The 19,448-nt window shown below is 42.4% G+C and overlaps 1 protein-coding gene across 1 annotated transcript; it reads right to left on the bottom strand.

Moving 5' to 3' along the window:
• Positions 1 to 1,230: 1,230 nt before the first annotated feature.
• SAP130 (Sin3A-associated protein, 130kDa) lies at positions 1,231 to 19,139 on the bottom strand. The gene is made up of 18 exons (XM_009707633.1): positions 19,029 to 19,139; positions 18,269 to 18,427; positions 17,021 to 17,132; positions 15,389 to 15,513; positions 14,445 to 14,569; positions 13,716 to 13,866; positions 13,418 to 13,508; positions 13,027 to 13,131; positions 11,819 to 11,960; positions 11,424 to 11,545; positions 8,490 to 8,792; positions 7,302 to 7,479; positions 5,930 to 6,034; positions 4,814 to 5,175; positions 3,153 to 3,401; positions 2,723 to 2,848; positions 1,567 to 1,670; positions 1,231 to 1,323 (listed from the first exon to the last, which is right to left on the bottom strand). The coding sequence occupies exons 1-18, from the start codon at positions 19,137 to 19,139 to the stop codon at positions 1,231 to 1,233; spliced, it is 2,763 nt and encodes a 920-aa protein (XP_009705935.1).
• Between the last annotated feature and the right edge of the window lie 309 nt (positions 19,140 to 19,448).

Raw genomic sequence — 19,448 nt, 5'->3', positions numbered from 1 at the left:
CTGATGTCTCCTGCAGAATCCTCTGCGTTACAGGTGTATCCGCACCTTGTGCACATTTACCCCTCAGCTGCAGAACAGGAGGAGAGCACTGTCCACCACACATTGCATCACTAGTTCCAATTAGTAGGCACTGACACATCAGGAGGGTTAAACAAACGGGACCGGAAAGACTTGAAAAAAAGGGATGAGCCTGAGAGAAATCTTTGTTCATTATGACAGATCAGTGACAATCCCTTCAGATCACCAGGCTTCACATGTCCATCTGTTCCCTAAACTCATCCTTTTTATTCAGATGCTCTGCTTAAAAATAAACCCAAACTACAAAAAGGTTCAACTCCGTTCTGTACACATTCTCCACTTCCAGAGTCGTCATTCTGGGTTTAGACCTTCTCCTTTCGCTTTAATTTGGGCACTTTCTTGACAGTTCCATTCTTGTTTAGAAGCTTCAAGACACGATCCTTGTGATCCAAGACCTTTAGCATGGAGTCTCGAGCCTCATTGATTTGATCCATCACAAGTTTACACCTCTGCATATTCCCCTGAAATGAAACAGTGTCGTCGTTAACAGCAGACAGTCTGGTCTAAGCAATCACTGTGCCTTTTCCTAATACCACTTGTAACTGATGACACTGGAAACACAGGAAGTGAACCTATGTGATTTTTTTTTTTTTTTAAGCCAGCTTTAGCTCTTACTAACTGCAGTAGGATATGTTGTAATTAAGGGTAAAGCAGTTCTGCTAGGCTGACGGGCCACAGGAACCTACCTGTATCAGTTCGTTGATTCGATGCAAGTCATCATCAGTTGCCGCCTTTTTCTTAGGAATGAGTCCCTCCTGTAGGGCAGTCAGTCTCTCATACACATCATGCTCCAGGTTTGTCTAAACGACATTAGCACTTCATAAGAAGGTTCACCGTTAGGCCAGAAAACATTCGCCCACATTAAGAAAGCTACACAGAGAAGATGATAATCCATTCCCCTCTCAGCTGCTCATGTTAGTAATTCAGAAGATGGAGCCTCTGACGTAGAGCGTGGCACTATCATTCTTACTTACTAACATCCTATTTACAGGATTGCTCCACTTCTGAACAAACATGGATCCTAACCAGAACTGTTTCCCCTATTTCTCACAATACTATTCCAGGAATGCAGAGGTTTTGGGGAGTTTGGTGCTAGAATGCAGAGCACCTACCTCACCCCCAACCTGAAACAGAAGCATCCAGGAATGTGGATCAGTGCTGCCTCCTCAGATCAGCCGCACCATCCCAAACAGACGCTTCTTCAGACCTGTGCATCAGCAGGAGGGAGTTGCCAATTTTGATCATCTGTACAAAATACATCAGCTCTTATGTCTGGATCAAAATCAACACTAAGTTTCCAAGCCACTTACGCCACATTCCTGAGAAAGGGGAAGGCATGTCCCACTCCCTTTGGGCACTACACACCAGCTCCTTTATGGTATCCCAATGACAGATGACCATGTACTGAGTTTGTAAAAACATCCTCCTGTCTTACGCAACTCCGTGCTCCCCCACGTCGTAGGAAGCTGGCAAGCCCCATTCACCTACCAGCTGTAGTAGCTGTGCCGCACAGAGATGGACCTTCCACCCTTGTGCCCGACAGGATACACCCTTCTGATTGGCAATCTCCTGTAGCATAGCCTTCTTCTCTTCTGTCACCAGGAAAGACAAAGATACATTATTCAAATTTCAGGAGTTTGCCAGGCCTTTCTTCTCAAACAAAAACATTAACCCAAATCCTGCTCTCCATACAACATCCTCATAAATGAGAATGAGCAACATTTTGATTCAGACAGGAAAACAGCTACCCATCTGCCACGTATCTGACTGCTGCTCTCACTTATTAACAGGTTATCTGTATTTCCAGAAAAATTGTATTATATCCCATTTTCCCCCCCCATCTAAAGAACGTAGTGCTCCGCTACCCATCTGCCACGTATCTGACTGCTGCTCTCACTTATTAACAGGTTATCTGTATTTCCAGAAAAATTGTATTATATCCCATTTTTCCCCCCATCTAAAGAACATAGTGCTCCGTGTTTCAACCATCCTGCATGAAAAAGTAAAAGGTCCATCCTTTACCTCTGAAATACATATCTACTCCCTCCTTGATGTATTTCCACAGTTGTGAAAACCTAATCTGCTTAAAAATTCTAAGATATTAGCTAAAAAGCCTAAAAAACCAGTATCTGATCCCCATTTTCATATTAGAAAAAAAAAATCTTCTTTAAAAGCCCATTTGTTAGTTGACAAGATCAGTTATGCTAAATCTAGAATGTTTTTGATTAAACTGGCAAGTTTGTTAGGTAGTAAGCAAATCAGAAAACCAAACTGTAGCATATCACCACAGCATGTCACTTCTTTACTTTCTTTAGTAAGTTTCTATCACTGTACATAAATAGATTTCTCCATAACCATACAATTTTTTTCTTTTACAAAATTATAGCTAATTCTATATAGTGTCCTTCCCATCTTTCCTTCTTTATCTTGAGAGTGGAAGAGTTCAGGCAACATGTAGCTAGAGAAAGTCATTACCTCACTTGATCAACCCTTGTTTTCCAAATTGCAATCAAATTCTTTTTGTGGGATTCCTTATCAACACCAGGTAGCGAAGAATGCTTGCTCCTAAGACACCCTGAACAGGTACACTGAAGTGATTCATCCCGGATGAACAAAACTGTCAAACTACAAGAAGCAGACTGACCTTTTACCCGGACATCACTGTATCTCTGAAAGTGGTGGTAAGCAGCTTTCCAAGGATTGCGGTAATGACGAAGCAATGTGATAGGTGGCCTTGGACGCACAGGGACGTATCTTACACCTTCCTCATCTAGAAAAAGATCCAGGGAGAACTGTATTATTATCATGAAGGAAGTGAAAGTAGATCAGCATGACACAGTAACTCCAGCAGAAGATCAGTAACCACTACCTCATACAAAATGATAATCTGTATGTTGAGAAAGGTCATTTTCCCTAAAAATCACTATACAGAAAGTGCTGAGGAACAGATACTTGGATTCTGTATTGTTTATATTTATGAAGTGGGAGAATGACAGAGTACCTCCTCTGAGAAACAAATGGAAGAGAAAATACAGACACTTGAACAGGAAAAAAGACATTAAAGATGATGTTACCTATATACTCCTTTGGAGGAGACTTTCGCTTCTCTGCCTTCACCAGCAAACTTTTGGCAGTGGATTTCTCATCATCAGTGCTGTTTGTTTCCATCATGTCTCCTTCCTCTGTGGAGATGACGTGCTGCTGCTTACGGGGTTTCTTCCTTGGGGAGGCACCAGGTGGCAAATCACTTGGAGGCATCGAAAGGTTGTTGGCCAGCAATGCCAAAGACGGAGACACAGTACTTGTAGTCAAAGGAGGGACTGCTGAGAGGAATGAAAGAGGAAAAGAACCCGAACCATCAGCAGCATAAAGGTAACACACTAACATCGTTTGAACACTACCTCCAACAGTAGTTCCTGTTTCAGCGCATTGTGAGGAGTGTGAAGTGTATGAGTACTTCAGCGCCGTACGTTTAGAAGGCCAGATAAGACAGTAGCAGTTGGTAGGAAGAGCCTGTACACCAAGATCTTTAGTGTCTCGTATACAAAAACATAAAGAATGAGAGCAGAGACAACTGTCCCTCAGCTTCTTGCTATTTGAAACTTAGGTCAATTTAACGCTACAAAAAAGGAATCAATACTAACATCTGCCTTGTGTTACTGTAAAAAAATAAGGTATCTTTCTATGTATGCCAGCATGGATAACAGTCAATAGCAAGCAAGTCCCTTTCCTCTTGTAATATAAGTGGAGAGTCATACGCGATCAAATCAGGACTGCAGTACTCTCCTTGCAAGAGTCCACTCGTACTTCCAAGTCAAGAGCACCCTATCAGCAGGTTACCCCCCCCAAACAACACACCTCCGAAGGCCGGCAGTACAGCAGCAGGTGGCTCGAGGGAACACTCCTTGACATTCGGAGGGAAAAGCGCAATCAGCCAGGACTAAGGCTGCAGCAAATAATTCCTGAGATGCAATCTCTTGACAATTTGGCATACCCACAATTGTCAGTAAGAGACAAAAGAACCCTGAAGAGCTTAATGCTATCTGTCTGTGCTCCAGAGCCATCTGTAGCAAGCAGCTTCTTCCATCACACGGTAACATACAGCTTTGAGGACAGCGATAAAACCAACAACTAAACCAGAACTCTGACACTCATGAACGGGGGACGCATTTGTATCATTTTGCCACCATATAGTGCCCAACTTGAGATCCAAAAGGACGTGAATTTTACTGATCATGCCATCCGACAGCAACTATGGCCAAGCTGGATAAGTAAGGCAATATAATGAATATTTTAAAAAGTTCTAGGGAAAAATATCCATGAATCACAGGAGGGCTCTATGAAGTCCTACTCTGATCACTAATTCTTCACTTACAAGAAATGCCCTTGGACCTGAACAGTAGGATTTGTGAGAAAACTGAACAGAACTGATCCATAATACGTTGGTACTGCTGCTGAGCGTGTGTGTTTTAAGCACAGAATTCACACAGACTCTTTGGAGCTGGATCATTTGACCATGAACAAAGCAGTGATGATAACAAGGGATTTCATGGGAGATTAGGGAGAAGGCAAAGAAGAACTTTGAGTAACAAGGCATATGAGAACCCTGACTGGTGTTCTGTGCTACCACGAAAGAGATGTAATTTCGTTGTCAGCACGGATGTGTTGACATCCTCCTAATTTCTCCACTGTCTCTACAACAAAAGCAGCAACCTGATGGTTAACAACCACTTACCAGATACTGGTCGCATTATGTCCATAGGCTCCACTTCCTCTTTGATTTTTATCTCTGGTACTGCAGGACCCAGCACTGCTGACAGGGCACCGCTCATGGTTGATGGAGGAGCAGGTGCTGCCACAATTGTGGTAGACGTTGGCGGAGCGGCTGGGACAGCTCCTGGAATGGCAGACAGCGCTGCTGCAGGCTGCGAAGTGGGACTGGCTGCTGCGATGATTGTTGGAATGGCAGAGGGGGGCTGCTGGGAGGTAGGGGGGACGGCAATGGTGGGCTGCTCGCTGCCTTGGTTAGACACTGCCTCCATAGACACAGTGACTGGAGTGGCCATGGACACATGAATTTCAGGTTTTGGCTTGGCACTGTAATGTAGAAAAAGCAAACCAAACTGGTTAACTGCATCTCAGTCATGACCACCTAGCACAAAGTGCATGAGCTGAGCTGGATTCAGACTACTCAGTTTTTCCTGCGCTCGCAAGTAACACCTGGCTCAGTAATGTGTTTAACAACAGGAGAAGGTGTCATCTCGGTTACATTTCCTCCTCCACTCCTTTTCTCATCCTCTGTATTTACTATAGGTGCTATTTGCTTCCACTCACTGTAACAAGCGAATCTCATGGCTAATTCCAGGTAACTTCAAAACACTTGTAAAAGGATCAAGACGGTTTCACAATGCAGACAAGAGGAACTTTTACCCAAAGCTGTACCGTCATCCTCCATTCGCAAGAGCTCGCGCTGTCGCCAACAGTTATAAAACAATAAATTGTAAAGCCACTGAACTCAACTGAAGCAGGCTAGAAGCTCCATTTACCTTTCTTCAGCATTAATTTCCAAGTACCATAGAAAACAAGTTTTGAGGCCTATCCTTTACAACAGCAGAGGGGTTTTTTTGGTTTGTTTCTATGAAAGCTCATAACCACATCTTTTAAAAGGCTACTGCCTCAGCTTCACAACAGCAGAACTAGTCAAGTTTGTTCAAAGTCATCACACTGACAAAGTCAAAATAGACTTAAGTTTCCCCAAAAGAAAGGAAAATGCTCAAATAGCCAAAGAATACAAATCAAACAAACATGATGAAACTATTATGATGCAGTTGGTTGTTTCCTAAAGTCTTACCCAGCAGGCCTTGGTGATCCAGATGTGCTTCGCATAGTACTCTCGACACGCGTGCTAGCTACTTCAGGTGGCTGAGGTGGAATTAAGCTCTTCCGGACTGCCAGCCTGGAAGAGATGGACAGATCTAAGACTCCCACCCCCCGATGCAAAGACAAATACCACTGAGAACAAAGGAACTGGCCCTCTCTTGCCCAAACCAGGATAGGTTTGGGCACTCCATCTTCAGTATAACTGATTCACTGCAGAAACAATCTCATTTTACTTTTAAAATTAGATGTGATGTTTTATTTTCTTTAAAGATAAAAGATTAGTTGCTCTGGCCTCGCCTCATGCCCATATAGGGCTTCTCCAAGAATGCCAGCCTTACTTTCATCCTGCCAGGCAGAGAATCTTGCTGAGACTGCCAGGCTCCAACAGCGGACAGAGGGAGGTCTGGCCATGCCACTGTCCTCCACTGCTACGTCAAGACTCAGCAAATCATCTGGAACTAACCAGTGCTCAGACAAGCATCTACTTCTTTCGTTGGACTAGACTGTGTCAAAGCCTGAGTCCAAGACCTCAGGCCCTGAATGTGGATGTTAGGCAGCACAGGGCTGAATACAGAAAAGTATTTTATTCAGTCACCTGCGGGGCTGGAAGTCAAACTGTTGTCCAAAAGAATCAACCTCTCAAATGGAAACATTCTTTAGTGATCTACCTCTACTTTAATGCTTCTTTAATTTCTGTTTCAGTTTTGCAGCCTGCAGTTTCTGTCTTAAAAAATGTTTCCACCCAAATAAAAAAAAAAAAACAACGCAGTTTTAGTCTCGTAGGACACATCAGTTCCAAACGTTTTCAGTCGTTAGTCAGGAGGAGATGCACTGTTAATTCTAAAGCTGTCTCTTGCCTCTTTATTCAGGCATTTTAAATTAGACAGACAACATAAAATATCTGAAGAGTTTAAGTTACTCCCTCCCATCTTCCTAATCAGATTTCACAGCAGGGTACTAATCCTATCCTTTCTACTCATCCACATATTCTTCCAAGAAAAGCACTGAAGACAAAGCACAGAATTCTAATTTTAGTAGATTACGAACTCTGTTTTTATTACACTAAGCAAGAAAGCCTCAAATCCACTTTCCCTCAAAAGGTCACTTTCAAGAGCTAGGAGACAAACTGTTCTTCTTCTCATTTTATTACTGACAGTAAGAGAAAACTATATCCTACCCTGGGGGAGGAAGAGAAGCGTGTTTCACAGATCAGCAGGTTACTCAAAACCACTGCTGACTGAATAATCTGCTAGAACTTTTCTTATCTCCACTGAAATGATTCCATTTAGCCAGGTTAGATTGCCCAGAAGTGTCATTCACATGTCATCTTCAATTCTACTCACCCATCTGTGGTTGGTTTCTTCCGCAGGATGCTTGGGCGTGGGGAAGAGCCCTGGGCTGGTGCACTGGCACTGGCACTCTGGCTATGGGTTTGCACAACTGTAGTGGCAGCAGAAGCTGTGTTGAATGTGTTGCTAATAGGATTGGCTACAATGGTGGCTCCATCTGCCAAGACTACTGCTGGGAAGGATGGACATTGACACAGCAGAGAGAAGAACAGATACAGAGAGGAAAAAGCAGCAGTTACTTAAGGAAATTTGATAACAAAGCAGGTGTTTGCAGAGCACATGTTGTCCATTTTCCCTTGACTCCCCCGGTCTTTAACTGCAGTGCTTTCAGACTATTTTGTAAGCAATACATTTGCTACAAGCAATCTGATCACTGAACCTTCTGCGGGGAAGATGGAAACTACCTCCTGCCTAACAACTGCCGCTAAGGAAACAATCTTTTCCAGAAAAAAAATGGAAAAAGTAGAAATCTCTAGGGAGATCACCAACACAACTGGGTCAACAGAATAACACTCCTGGTAGAGTCTATGTGGCAATACATGCCACTTGTAAGTAAGCACCACCAGCTGTGTTTGTTCTGACCTTCTGCCAAAGCCTGTTTGGCCAACTAACTGATGCAGAGCATTTAAACAGTCAGGAATTCACCATGCAATATCCCTGCCAGCTTTGCAACAGCGTATTTTCTTGGCTGCCATATCCCATTTCTTCAGTAAGTTGTTGGGATTTCATCAGACCAATCATTTTTAATGAAAGACGATTTCTGTCACAGTCCAAGATCAGGTTACCAACTGTGGAAGGTACTTGGCCATATTTTAATTGCTACTGGGATCTAATGCGTAGCCAGAACATCATTTACTTGTAAATGACTTTTCCCACAAGGCGTTACTGCAGAAAATTGTTTTAAGCTCAGGCACTACCAGTCTTTTCCACTGAAGTAACCCATTCAAAGCTACCCACACGCTCCACCTAGTATGCTTAAAAAACATAAATTAAGAAGTAGGTTAAAAAAAAAAATAATTTGCTGGGAGAATACGCATGTGAATGTGTTGAGTGTCCACTACTGCACCACAGAGACTATAACAAGATTATTAAGAGTCAAAGAAAAAAAAGTAAGCCAAACTAGGACAGAAGTTCAGTTGCTCTGACTAGGTGCAAAGCACAGACCTCGCTGGTTGCTCTTACCCGAAGTCTTGGTGTCAGCTTGTGGCTGCTGAGCACTGATTGGTGCTGGCTGCAGTCCCTGCGTGCCAATTGGTGCAGCGGGGTGGAGTCCTTGCGTCCCAATTGGTGCTGGCTGAATGCCCTGGGCACTGATTGGTGCTGGCTGGATCCCCTGTGCACTGATGGGTGCCGGCTGGATGCCCTGGATGTGACGGGCATGAGATGCATCTACGGTCATCAGCTGCATGGGGTTGAGGTGGACAGTGGAGGCCACTCCGACGCCAGTCTGAGCCGTGATGGCGGAGTTGGGTGCCTGGGCTGAAACTGGGAGCAGCAACACAGACACCTCATCACACCGATCCAGTGGGTTGCCTTGGTTCCCCCTAGCACCTCGGACTCAAATACTTACTTTCAAAGTAATCTGAAAAATTAATTTGCCAGCCTGCTTGTTGCAGTAGTAAATTTGAGAGTGGAGAGGCCAGATTGTCTGCCAGAAGAATTAAACATTACTGTTTGTTTCCATTCCATTTTCTATTTCAAATTGCAACAAGACAGAAAAGATCAAGTTTAACTGTACTTTTAATTAGACTCAAATTACATTCCTGTACCCAGCTTCCAGTCTCAAAAAGCTGTGCACTATTTTTGCTCACTATCTTATTTTACAGTGCTTCTAAGTACCAGCACCCGGTATTTTCCCCGCTTGAAAAAAAAAAAAAAGTTAAGAAAAAATCAGAAGTCTAAGCCGTTTCTTTTTAACAGACAGTCCTTCCACAGAGCTTATCATTACGTCAATTAAAAAACTCCAAACCTTTGACTGTACAAAAGCAAGAAGAGAAAGGGAGACTCAAGTGTAAATACCTTTCAACAGGGCTTACTTCCTTATCCCCTTTCCCCAGCCACATAATCATAAAGAAAGTTTTCCGTGGCACAAGTGGACAAACTGTTCTGAGGTCGAGTACAATCCTGCCTGGCTCAGAACAGGACTTACAATTACAGGCTGGATACCACAGCTCAAATCAACATGAAATCTTTTTGTGGCAGAACAATGTTCCCAATGAAGCACCTGTTCTAAGACGTTAAATTCATTTATTTGAATTTACAGCTCTAAGCAACGATGATTCCATCTTTCCAAATCCACTATACGGCGCATTACACTCCTCCCAGGCAGCACGTAACAATACTGTTAGACTACCTGTAGTTCCTGGATCTCTAGATTTCCAGTCTTTACAGAACAGTACCATGGTTTCTGCAGCCATACACAGAATGCAAGTACAAACTTGCCAACAACAGACTTGCTTGCTAACAATGGAGAGCCCTCTCATCGCAGAACAAGCTGGTTTTGTCATTGTCACAGGATTTCGATCAAGTTCTTGTGCTGACAAGACACTCTAAAAACAGCTGTCAAAAACCTGAAATCCATCACCAGTTCCCTGAACATGGCTTCTGTATGAAATATGGCACATTAATTTAATTCTCTTAGTGGGACACCTTATGCGAAAAACTCTTGTTGCAGAACTTTCTATCCAACAAAATCCTTTTGGGATACTATATAAAACACAACCAGCATTTGAAAAGCCAAAGCCAACATTCTTCCTCAAAATTCTGCACTAACTCTCCTTATCTCAGTGATCTTTTAAAAAGCTTCCTCTGTACTTTTACCTAAGCCCTCACCTGGCTGGGCTCAGCACAGACGCATGTCCCTCCTCATACCTTGAATCCTCTGCTTTGAATCATCACCAGTTACTGCCATAATTAGTACCTTCAAATGATGCTTCAAGTCAATTTAACAAGCAAAATGTCTCTGTTAATGAGCTCTGGCTGAAGAACATACATCTGCTTTTTTAAAAATTAGCATTAGCCTACTATCTTTACCCCAATACGCTATCAAAACTGGAATTCCTGACAGTCTGCAATCATATTCTACCAGGGGCTCTGTAACTACTCCTCCTCAACCACAGTTGCCAACACCAAGTACCACCACTCACTGCACATTCTCCTTTAAAACCTTCAGCCAAAGTGCACGAAGGTACAAAAGAAGCTCACCTGTCCCTTTTGCGAGTCATTTAATCGCCTTGAAGCTCACCTCAAATCCTGACACGACGTATAGTCAAGACTTGCAATTTTTCACTGGAATTTCAGTGACAGAAAGAACAGGCCCCAGTAACTCATCAATTCCCTGTGCATACTTTCCCACTCAGCAAATGGGCTTTGCCACCCCCAAGTCCTTCTGAATTCCCTCCATACTGCTCCAGGTTAACACGCTGCCAGCAGACACAGATATTCCACGAAAATCCAAATCATGCATATTCCTACAGTTTGGATTGTGGAAATTATCACATTATAGATATTATCCTAAACCACTCAGTAAGATAGAAGTGCTCCAAATTTTGTCACAGAATGACATAAACTTGGGCTGACTACGTGGGCTCGTCATTTTTTGACTGTCTGCAAACCGCTGCAACAGTTCAACCACATTAATGGCTCCATTCTTTGAAATGGAACGCTAATGCAAAAGTGTGCAATGCAGCTTATTTGTTCCATTTTTGGTTCAGGTTTCTCTCTCAAACCGTACACTCACGTGGAAAGAGATTAAAAGGGGCTTGTCAGAACACCAGGGAATGAAGATGCATCAAAGAGCTGGTTTGGAGGAGTTGAACTGTTTTCATTTGTATAATCAAAACCTTTTACTTCTAGAGATGCAAACCCTTGGATATCAAATGTGAAACTCCTGAGAAAACTGTTATTAGCTGTATTTAGTAGGTCTCTGAAGTAGTTCAATACCCCTTACCCATGAGTTTTCCGCTCTTTCAGCCAAGAAGTCGTCAAAGACTTTTTGTGACAAATTGTCAGGATTAAGCATTAAAAGCCTCTTAGTTTTTGCCATCACTAAAGCTCATACATAAGCTAACAGCTGAACAAAATGTCAAAGTCAGCTTGCCCCAGAGCTGGTCTTACCTGGATACTGGCGAATGGTGGACACAGAGCTGGTGATGGGGGTATAGGTGTGCGCAGTCAAAGGATAGGCAGAGGGTGGGTATGTTGGTAAAAAATACTGGAACTGCACAGGCACCGACTGCCTACAGGCATCAAAGAGAGGAAATATTACACACACCATTTCAACAGTGCATCTTCAACCCCTACCTTTGGGCCACTCCCTGAGTTTTGTAATTTCATCTGTCATAAGCTATCAGGTATCTCAACTATCATGATTAATTCAAAAACTACCAAATCCTGCCCCCCTCCAGGTTTTTAAAACACATTATTTCTAGCATATCAGAACTGAGAAAGGCAGCAAGGCACTCAAAACCTACTCACACACACTCTCATTCATAGAGCTGGTATTTCCCCACCTGTTGTCATTTCTGGTTTCCATTGCTACTGGGTTTGGAGATGCCCGGTGACTCGAGAGGGGTATGAGATTACTCCTCTCTGCTGTGTAATCAGACTGGATCCGGGGAGAAGTATGTGTGATTTGCTGAGGAACCACTTTAGCTGCATAAAGACAAACATGTAATCAGTTGACCGTCAAAGGAAAAGTTGGTAAACACAGCAAAGGTAGGATTAATTCTCCTGGCAGAAGTCCCAACACTACTCCCTTCCTCCTCAACACAGAAAGACCCAGCCCATCCCTAGATGATTTCTTATCCACAGTGATGACAGGTTTCCTCAACAGGCAAAAAGGACACGGGAAACAAAGCCTTTTTCATCCGTTTATACCAGAATAGACGGATATTGTAAATGCATATATAAATTACACTTGCTAACAGAGTAAGTTACTCCAGTGCTCAAATGAAGTTTTTGTTTTGTTTCGTTTTTCAGAATCAGCCTAATCCTTTCTGCTGTCAAGAATTTTTCAAAGTTTTCAAAGGAGAACTTGACAGAGATCAAGGGAAATGAGATCAAGGCAGACAAGTATACCTAGACAAAGGCCAAGGAAAGAAAGAAAACACCTACAAAAGCTTTATATGAAACACTGATGTGTGCAGATACAACTTCACTCCTTGGAAATTTATGGTAGGGGAAGATATTACAAGATTTCAAAATGAGGTCAACATGAAAAGAGAGATGAATGAAAGAAATTTATGCAGTTCTGCAGGAAACATCTCAGGCAGATTTCACATTCAGGCAAATAAAGTTCCCACTTTCAGACTTTAGTGTTTTAATGCCAAATGAACACCCTAATCAAACTTGACTAGGCTACACCTAGCGCCTCAAGACGCATAGGAAGGACCTCACAAAATCAACTACAAAAGCCATATTCTATCACCAAGCAGTTACAACTTCCAGTATATACAATGCAGGTTCTGAAATGCCAAAAGGCCTAAGTTTGTCTAAAATTCACTTGAGTAAGTTAATCAGCCATTTTATTACTTACTCCTCCTAGGACATCTATTTCTTCCCGGTATTAAAAAAAAAAACTATGCCACAGCAGACCTTCTCCCAGCTTGAACTGATTTTCTTCCCCTCCTTAATTTGCTAATATGCACAAACACTGCTAGCATAAACAGAAAAACTGAAGCATCGATTACACACTCTTCTTAAAACTGAATTCACTCACCAACTGGGATGTTTGAGGTCGTGACAGCTGTAGCATGGGAAGAATGGGAGGGCATTGTCATGGTGACAATGGTGCTTGTAGGCGCTTGGGTGTGAGACACAGAACCTAAAGGAAAAAAAAAAAAAAACCCACCATAAAAGATCTTCCCTGCCATACCAGTATATCTATATGCAAATACAGAGGGCAAAAATCCCAACCCAGACAACCTCCCTGAAAAACCCAGTAATTTCTCTCCTAAAGTCTGCTCGTGCACTTCCGAACACAGTCTTTACCATAAATAAAGAATTCCTCAAAAGTAATCAGATTCCATCTTCAAGGAGGAAATCCAACAAAAAACAACAATAAAAGCCACACCCCGCAACTCTCTCACGATAGCATTATGAATCCTCACCCGCTGTGGTTGCCGAAGCAATGGTATTCGTTGCCAAAATAGGTGCCACTGTTGCTGCTGCCACTGGAGTACCAGTACTGAAAATGGTTTTCTGTGAAAACATGAGAAAACCTTCGAGTTAAAAGACTAGTACACTTAAAATATAAACTTAGTATGGAACCATTTTGCACTGACTGCAAAGATTATGAGTTTCTAACCTAATACTAACTCTTTTCCCGTATTTAATCTTAGCCTTCAAGACATAAACAAAAGAGATGTCTAGAAGAAGCAAGAGGTTTTTTTAATTCTTGCAGTTTACCTGAGCCATGGTGTGGAGCTGTGGCTTCTGTGTTCCTATAGCTGGGTGAGAAGGTAGTGTAATCCGAGTAGCTGTGTCCCTGGGCTGTGCAGGCCGCTGAATACTGATAGCTGCAGAAGGCGGGTGCTGCTGGATAGACAGGGTGGGTCGACTGGAGAGAAAGAAAAATAGTCATGAAGACAGCCGGTGGATACTAAATATGAAAGATAAAATGCAAGGACACACATCAGGCCTCAGTCTTCTCCTCTGTGAATACAGCATTGCTATCAAGTACATGGTAAAGCAGTGTCAGAAATGTAAACGACTGTTCTGTCCTCATCTACTCTACGTACCCAACGAGAAGGGCAGACTTATCAATAACTGCTATCAGTTTATAAAAGAGACTTTCTGTCAGGGATGCTTTTCAACATTCATGTGTCATTTTTCACTGTGTCTTCATAAAAAAGGTGGGTCAAAATAGCCACAAGGTCCTGCGACAGAAACTGCTTTCCAGGAAGCAGGACATCAAAACAGATTCATTAAGGTCTCTCCTCAGAACACAGAGCAACAGTTCATGTTTATAGTAATTTTTATTCACAGAACTGAAAGCATTTGCACTGTGCAAGCAGGACTATTTTTGTATTATATCATCCTACATCTAGAGGATTATCAGCTCTGGATAATTAAGACATTTCCCCTTCCTGCAGCCTCTGTAATGTCAGAGCATCATAGATTTCAAAGCATCTTTACCTGAGGGTCGACTCTGTAGCATGTGCTGCTGTTGTGGTTATAACAGGGGACTGAGCTCTCGTGGCCGAGACAGTTGCCACCACAGCAGGAGGAATAGTGCTTGAAGTTGTCACAGGAGGACGAGACTATAAAAATGAGTCAAAAAGAGAGACATATTCAGAAAACAAATTCTGCTGTTTAGAGAATAACTAGGTATTACTTGGTTAAAACTGGTTTTCCTACATCTTATCACTAAGTTTTGGCATTCTAAGACATTTCCAGTCTTTCTGAATTGATCTGCAAGCTCCTAAGCAGATCTGTCATGGTTTTCAAAGCACAGTTAACAAGACAGGATCCCTTGAAGGTCCTTAGGAAAAAAAACAAAGGTCAGTTCCTTTCAGAACGAAAAGAAACCCTGATCCAAGTACATACAGGAAGTCAAAGGTGATTACATCGGGATCCTAACTTGAAAGCACAAAGTAAAGATATTTAACCCTTTATCCTAACACTGAACCCTTGTAGTAAGACGATATCTAGAATCTTTTCCTTATATACGCACATAAGCTGATATATACAGAAACGTATTAAAATGAGGGTTTTTTTAATTCTGTGTTAGTATATATATTTAAGAATAAATCAAAACCAACATATTGCATGAGACTTTTCAGACTTTAATACGAGTATATCTGAACTAAATCCTCTTCCCAGTTTCTAAGCACTTTGGGGACAGTTGAAAACCCAATTTCTGGCACCAAGTTTGCGAAGGAAATAAACCCACCAGACTAATGCAACTATTTCACTACTTGCTATTAGAAACCGGTACCCAAGAAACAGAACTGGAAGAGAGCTGACAGTAGCCTCAGCCCAGTAAATACGCAGTCACGGGTTATAAATTACAAGTAAGTGCCAGGAAGAATTTGGAGCTGGCGGTCGGTGTTCTGCAGAGCTGCCTGGCTGCCACCTGCCTGGATTGGCTGATGAATGATGTGCTGAACTGCTGGCTGAGCTGTGGCTGCATTTGGCAACTGTGAAGCTGGTCTCAGGACCGTAGTTACTTTAGAACTGGACATCACCGCAGCAGCCGCTGCACCTGGGAAACAAACCAACTGTGTTAAAATACCGTGCACCCAAATGGCTCCATTATCACCGCAGAGAGGGGCTCTGACGTTAGCCGGTACGTATTTCAGTTTTAATGTATTTCATATTTCTGTCAGTTCAGGTGACATTGGTTTAAAACTAAGGCTTGCAACAAATATATGTAAGGTTCACAAAAGTATGTGGGAAAGGGTAGGTACTATTTTAAATGAATTGGCTTTATTGATAGCTCTTATTCTCCTATAATAACCTTATGTTGCAAATCTAATCTTTTTCTATTCCAAGCTATGGAAGTCAGTAGAAATAATCTGCAATTCAGTGAGTGCTGGGCTAATGTGTAAGTTAGTCACCTGACACCACCAATAATCTCGCTGCACCCGATGAAGTTCAGAAGAAAAACACATACACAATAGAAGAAAACCCAAAATAAACAAACAAAACCCTTTTAAACCTGCAATTAATTTTTCTACTCTTTGCTGTCTCCTGATCATAAGAAGTCACTGTAGGAGGCAAATAGTCTTGAAATCATTTGATGGACTAGATTGCATGGCTTCTGTAGATGTCCTTATTTGAAATTATTACCTCAAAAGTTAATACTCGAGCTGAGAGAGAAAAAAGCCGGTGGGGGGGGAGGGGGGTAGAAAACATGCACTAAGTCACAGTACAAAGTTGTCCCACAAGAATAAAGTGAACACCACTACATTTTACTTGAGCTACAAATAAAGCTGCACAGTCCTTCCACCTACTCTAGTAAAAGAAGATTAGGTCTCCGCTCATGTTAATTTATTTTTCCTGAGTGACAAATAACATAGAATATGAAAGGAAATAAAGATATAAATGGTACTTTGAATTCAGGTCAGTTTAAAGTTGAACTAGAAACCTAACCCATAAGCTTTTGAAAATAAAACTGGAGTCAGAAAGCAGACAGACTGCATTGAACACAGGGCTTCTTTTAAGGGACTGATCTCCTGTTTTGTAAACTGTAGCAACCAAAATCCCAGGAGACAAGAGCCTGTAGTTATCACCAGCATTTAACTCAAGGGTAAATGCAAATGTACACAATAGGATATGTTAGCATGCACAAAAACGCAGGAGTGATTCCGCAACAGGTGTATATAAGAATGTGCTTCGACTGCTCAGGTGCCACTGTCATACGTGAGCAACACTTGCTACCAAGAACACACATGACATTTTGCAGGACAGGTCAGTCTATACTAGTGTATATTTTTTCTTGAAAGTGTTCACTGTTTTAACAGCACAGAACTAGAATAACAGATGTGCTTGTATCTGCCAGCATTTTAAACTGTCACACAGTCCTGACCTGAACGGCTGAAGGCAACATAATTCTTAAAAGGTCTGCAGTCACCTATTTATGCTGGCAGTTTTAACAGCTGAAGTATTCAGTGTGTTAGCAGCGAGGAGAATTTTAGAGGTGAAGGCTAGATGCACCTCCCCTGAGAGGCTGTGGACAGAAGGCAGGGATAGCACAGCTAGCTCTTTACCTCGGGGTAGGTGAGAAGCTCCAATATGTAGCGGAGGCCCAGGAGCACTACTTCTGATGATAGACATCTGCACGTTGGTAGCCATGATATGATGCAAGTTACTAGGATGTCCCTGCAGAGTTAAAGAAATAACAAAACCCAAAATAAACTATGAGCTGTGTCAGGAATTAATGGTCACACTATTACCATACCTAAGTCCCAAAGACAGAAAAGAGATTTTGTAGAAAAGTTGCATGCATTACAAGCTGAGTGGAGAAAGAGGCAGACGTTTCTACAGGATAAAGTTACAGAGCCTGCTGACATCGCACATGGAAGATGTAAACATTTATCTATTTCGCTGATCTATTTTTCTGGTTGTGCATGGGTGACAGTCAGCCAGCAGTCACCCACATCATCAATCAGAGAGATGGCCCTCCTGCCATTAGTGACACTTAAGGCATAGATTCCTATCACCTCTCCAGTAAAGTCGAGAGAATGATGGGAACCTGGCAAATGCTGCAACAAATTAATTCTATTTTCTTATCATTCTGGACTTCCCAGGGATATTAATAAAGATAAAAATCCACTGAACCTGCATCAGATCCTTAGCCAGCCTAACTCAAATCCACCTAAAGGAACTTTACATCAAAACCCTGAGATTTCAGAGGTTTAGTGATGAGTGTTCTGGCAAACCAGTTTCAAATCACAAGGACTGGCTCTGCAGTCAAGGTCAGAGGGGGGAAAAAAAATAAATTTCTAAAGCATTATCTACACCTCCCCCCCATGAAATTTTGTCACTAGTGGTTTAGCAAGAATACACTGCAAAACCATGAACTGTTCACCAGACTCTTCTGATCAGCTCCCAGGAGAGCTCAAGAACACTGCAGTGATGAATCCCAGCAGTCTGTCTACACTAGAAATTCTCCAAGTGATACTGAAACAGCAGGAGCGTTTAAGGAAAAACTCAGCTGCACAGCAAATTTTGGATACGGCTCTGCTATCACAGCCCCACTGTGCTACATCAGTTGGACCATCACAACAAATCAGCAGCTTTCTAAAGAGCTACTGATAACTGAAACCGAGGTTTAATGCTCCAAACAGAACTGATCCAGCAACCAGTGGCCACTGAATGGGGAAGTCTGCTCCCTCTACCTTCCCTCCTGCTGCAAAAGAACCCACCTCAGTTGTACCAATATTAGTATTGATCTGACCATGCAGTGAACTGCTATAGGAAAAACAAAACAAACAAACAAACAAAAAACTCTAGACCTGTTGGCCACTGATCGTTGCCACAGGAATTGTTGGAGCCTGTGGTATGTTGCTTTCCATGGTCACAGTAACTTGCCCGGGAACCTTTGTGGGAGCCGAAAGAGTAGAGGGTGGAGCAGGAGCAATGGGCCGGCTGGGCATGGTGGGCTTCAAGGGAGGCTAGGAGAAATACAGAGAGAGAAACGTTGGCAACTCCAAATCAGAGCTCAATGTTGAAGCAGAAATCATGTTTGGGGGCCAAAGCCCAGAGAGAAAGTCAGGTTTGCACAAGGATAAGCATGGTTAAGTATTTGGAGAGGAAGGATATCGGTCATCTAGAGCTATTCCATTTTCATTTGGGACAAAGAAAGGGCATCTTTTGTACTGGAAATATACAGCTTCTAACACATGAGTCACAAGTGGAATCTGTTAGGGCCATGGTATTCCCCTACAGGCACTAGGCATTAACAGTTAATTTGATATTCTCATCCACTGCTACAGAGAAAAGGGAAGATTTCGGAAATTGGTTGAAATCACTCTTTTCTTAAGAGATAAACAAAAAACACCCCCCTCTAAAAATAATGCTGTGATACTATAAAGTCCTCAGTATATCATATTGAACAGCTAAACCCACGAGGCAGTGTACACTCAGTAGAAGCACACAACGAAAGCTTAAGGAACAAGAGTAGGGAAGTTTTTGGTGTAATTTACTTTTGCTCAACACTCTAACTTGTAATATAGATTGTATTTTTCCACTGTGAATTGTGAACCTCCTCATTACCTTCATAAGTCCATCTGAAAAGGAAAGTGGCACAGCCGGAGTCAAATGTGCTGGTGGTGCTGTCACTGTCACCGGGGCACCAGACTGGACAGGGTGGTGCTGTGTCAACATCTGAACCTGTGGATATGGCCGAACCACCACTGGTTCCTGCTTTTCTTCTCGGGGCTGTATAGAGCTGCCAGGGCCGATGTGCTCTCTAGGAGCAACTTCTGAGTCACGACTAGATTCATCACTCGCTAGCAAAAAAGAAAAAAAAAGGAACTCTGAGGAAAAAGGTAAAAAAAGTTAACAAGTATGCATTGGCCACCCACCAGGTCAGAGATGTGACATCAGAAACAGTCTAAATAAAAGAAATTCACCCTTAAAATTAAACATTTTGCAATGATGAAACCCCCAAGAACACTGGCACTGCTTCTGCTG

This window comes from Cariama cristata, unplaced genomic scaffold (assembly GCF_000690535.1).
Source record: "Cariama cristata isolate BGI_N322 unplaced genomic scaffold, ASM69053v1 scaffold27339, whole genome shotgun sequence".
Taxonomy (NCBI): domain Eukaryota; kingdom Metazoa; phylum Chordata; class Aves; order Cariamiformes; family Cariamidae; genus Cariama; species Cariama cristata.
Note: the sequence above shows the minus strand (reverse complement) of the source record. Positions and strands in the feature narration are given on the sequence as shown.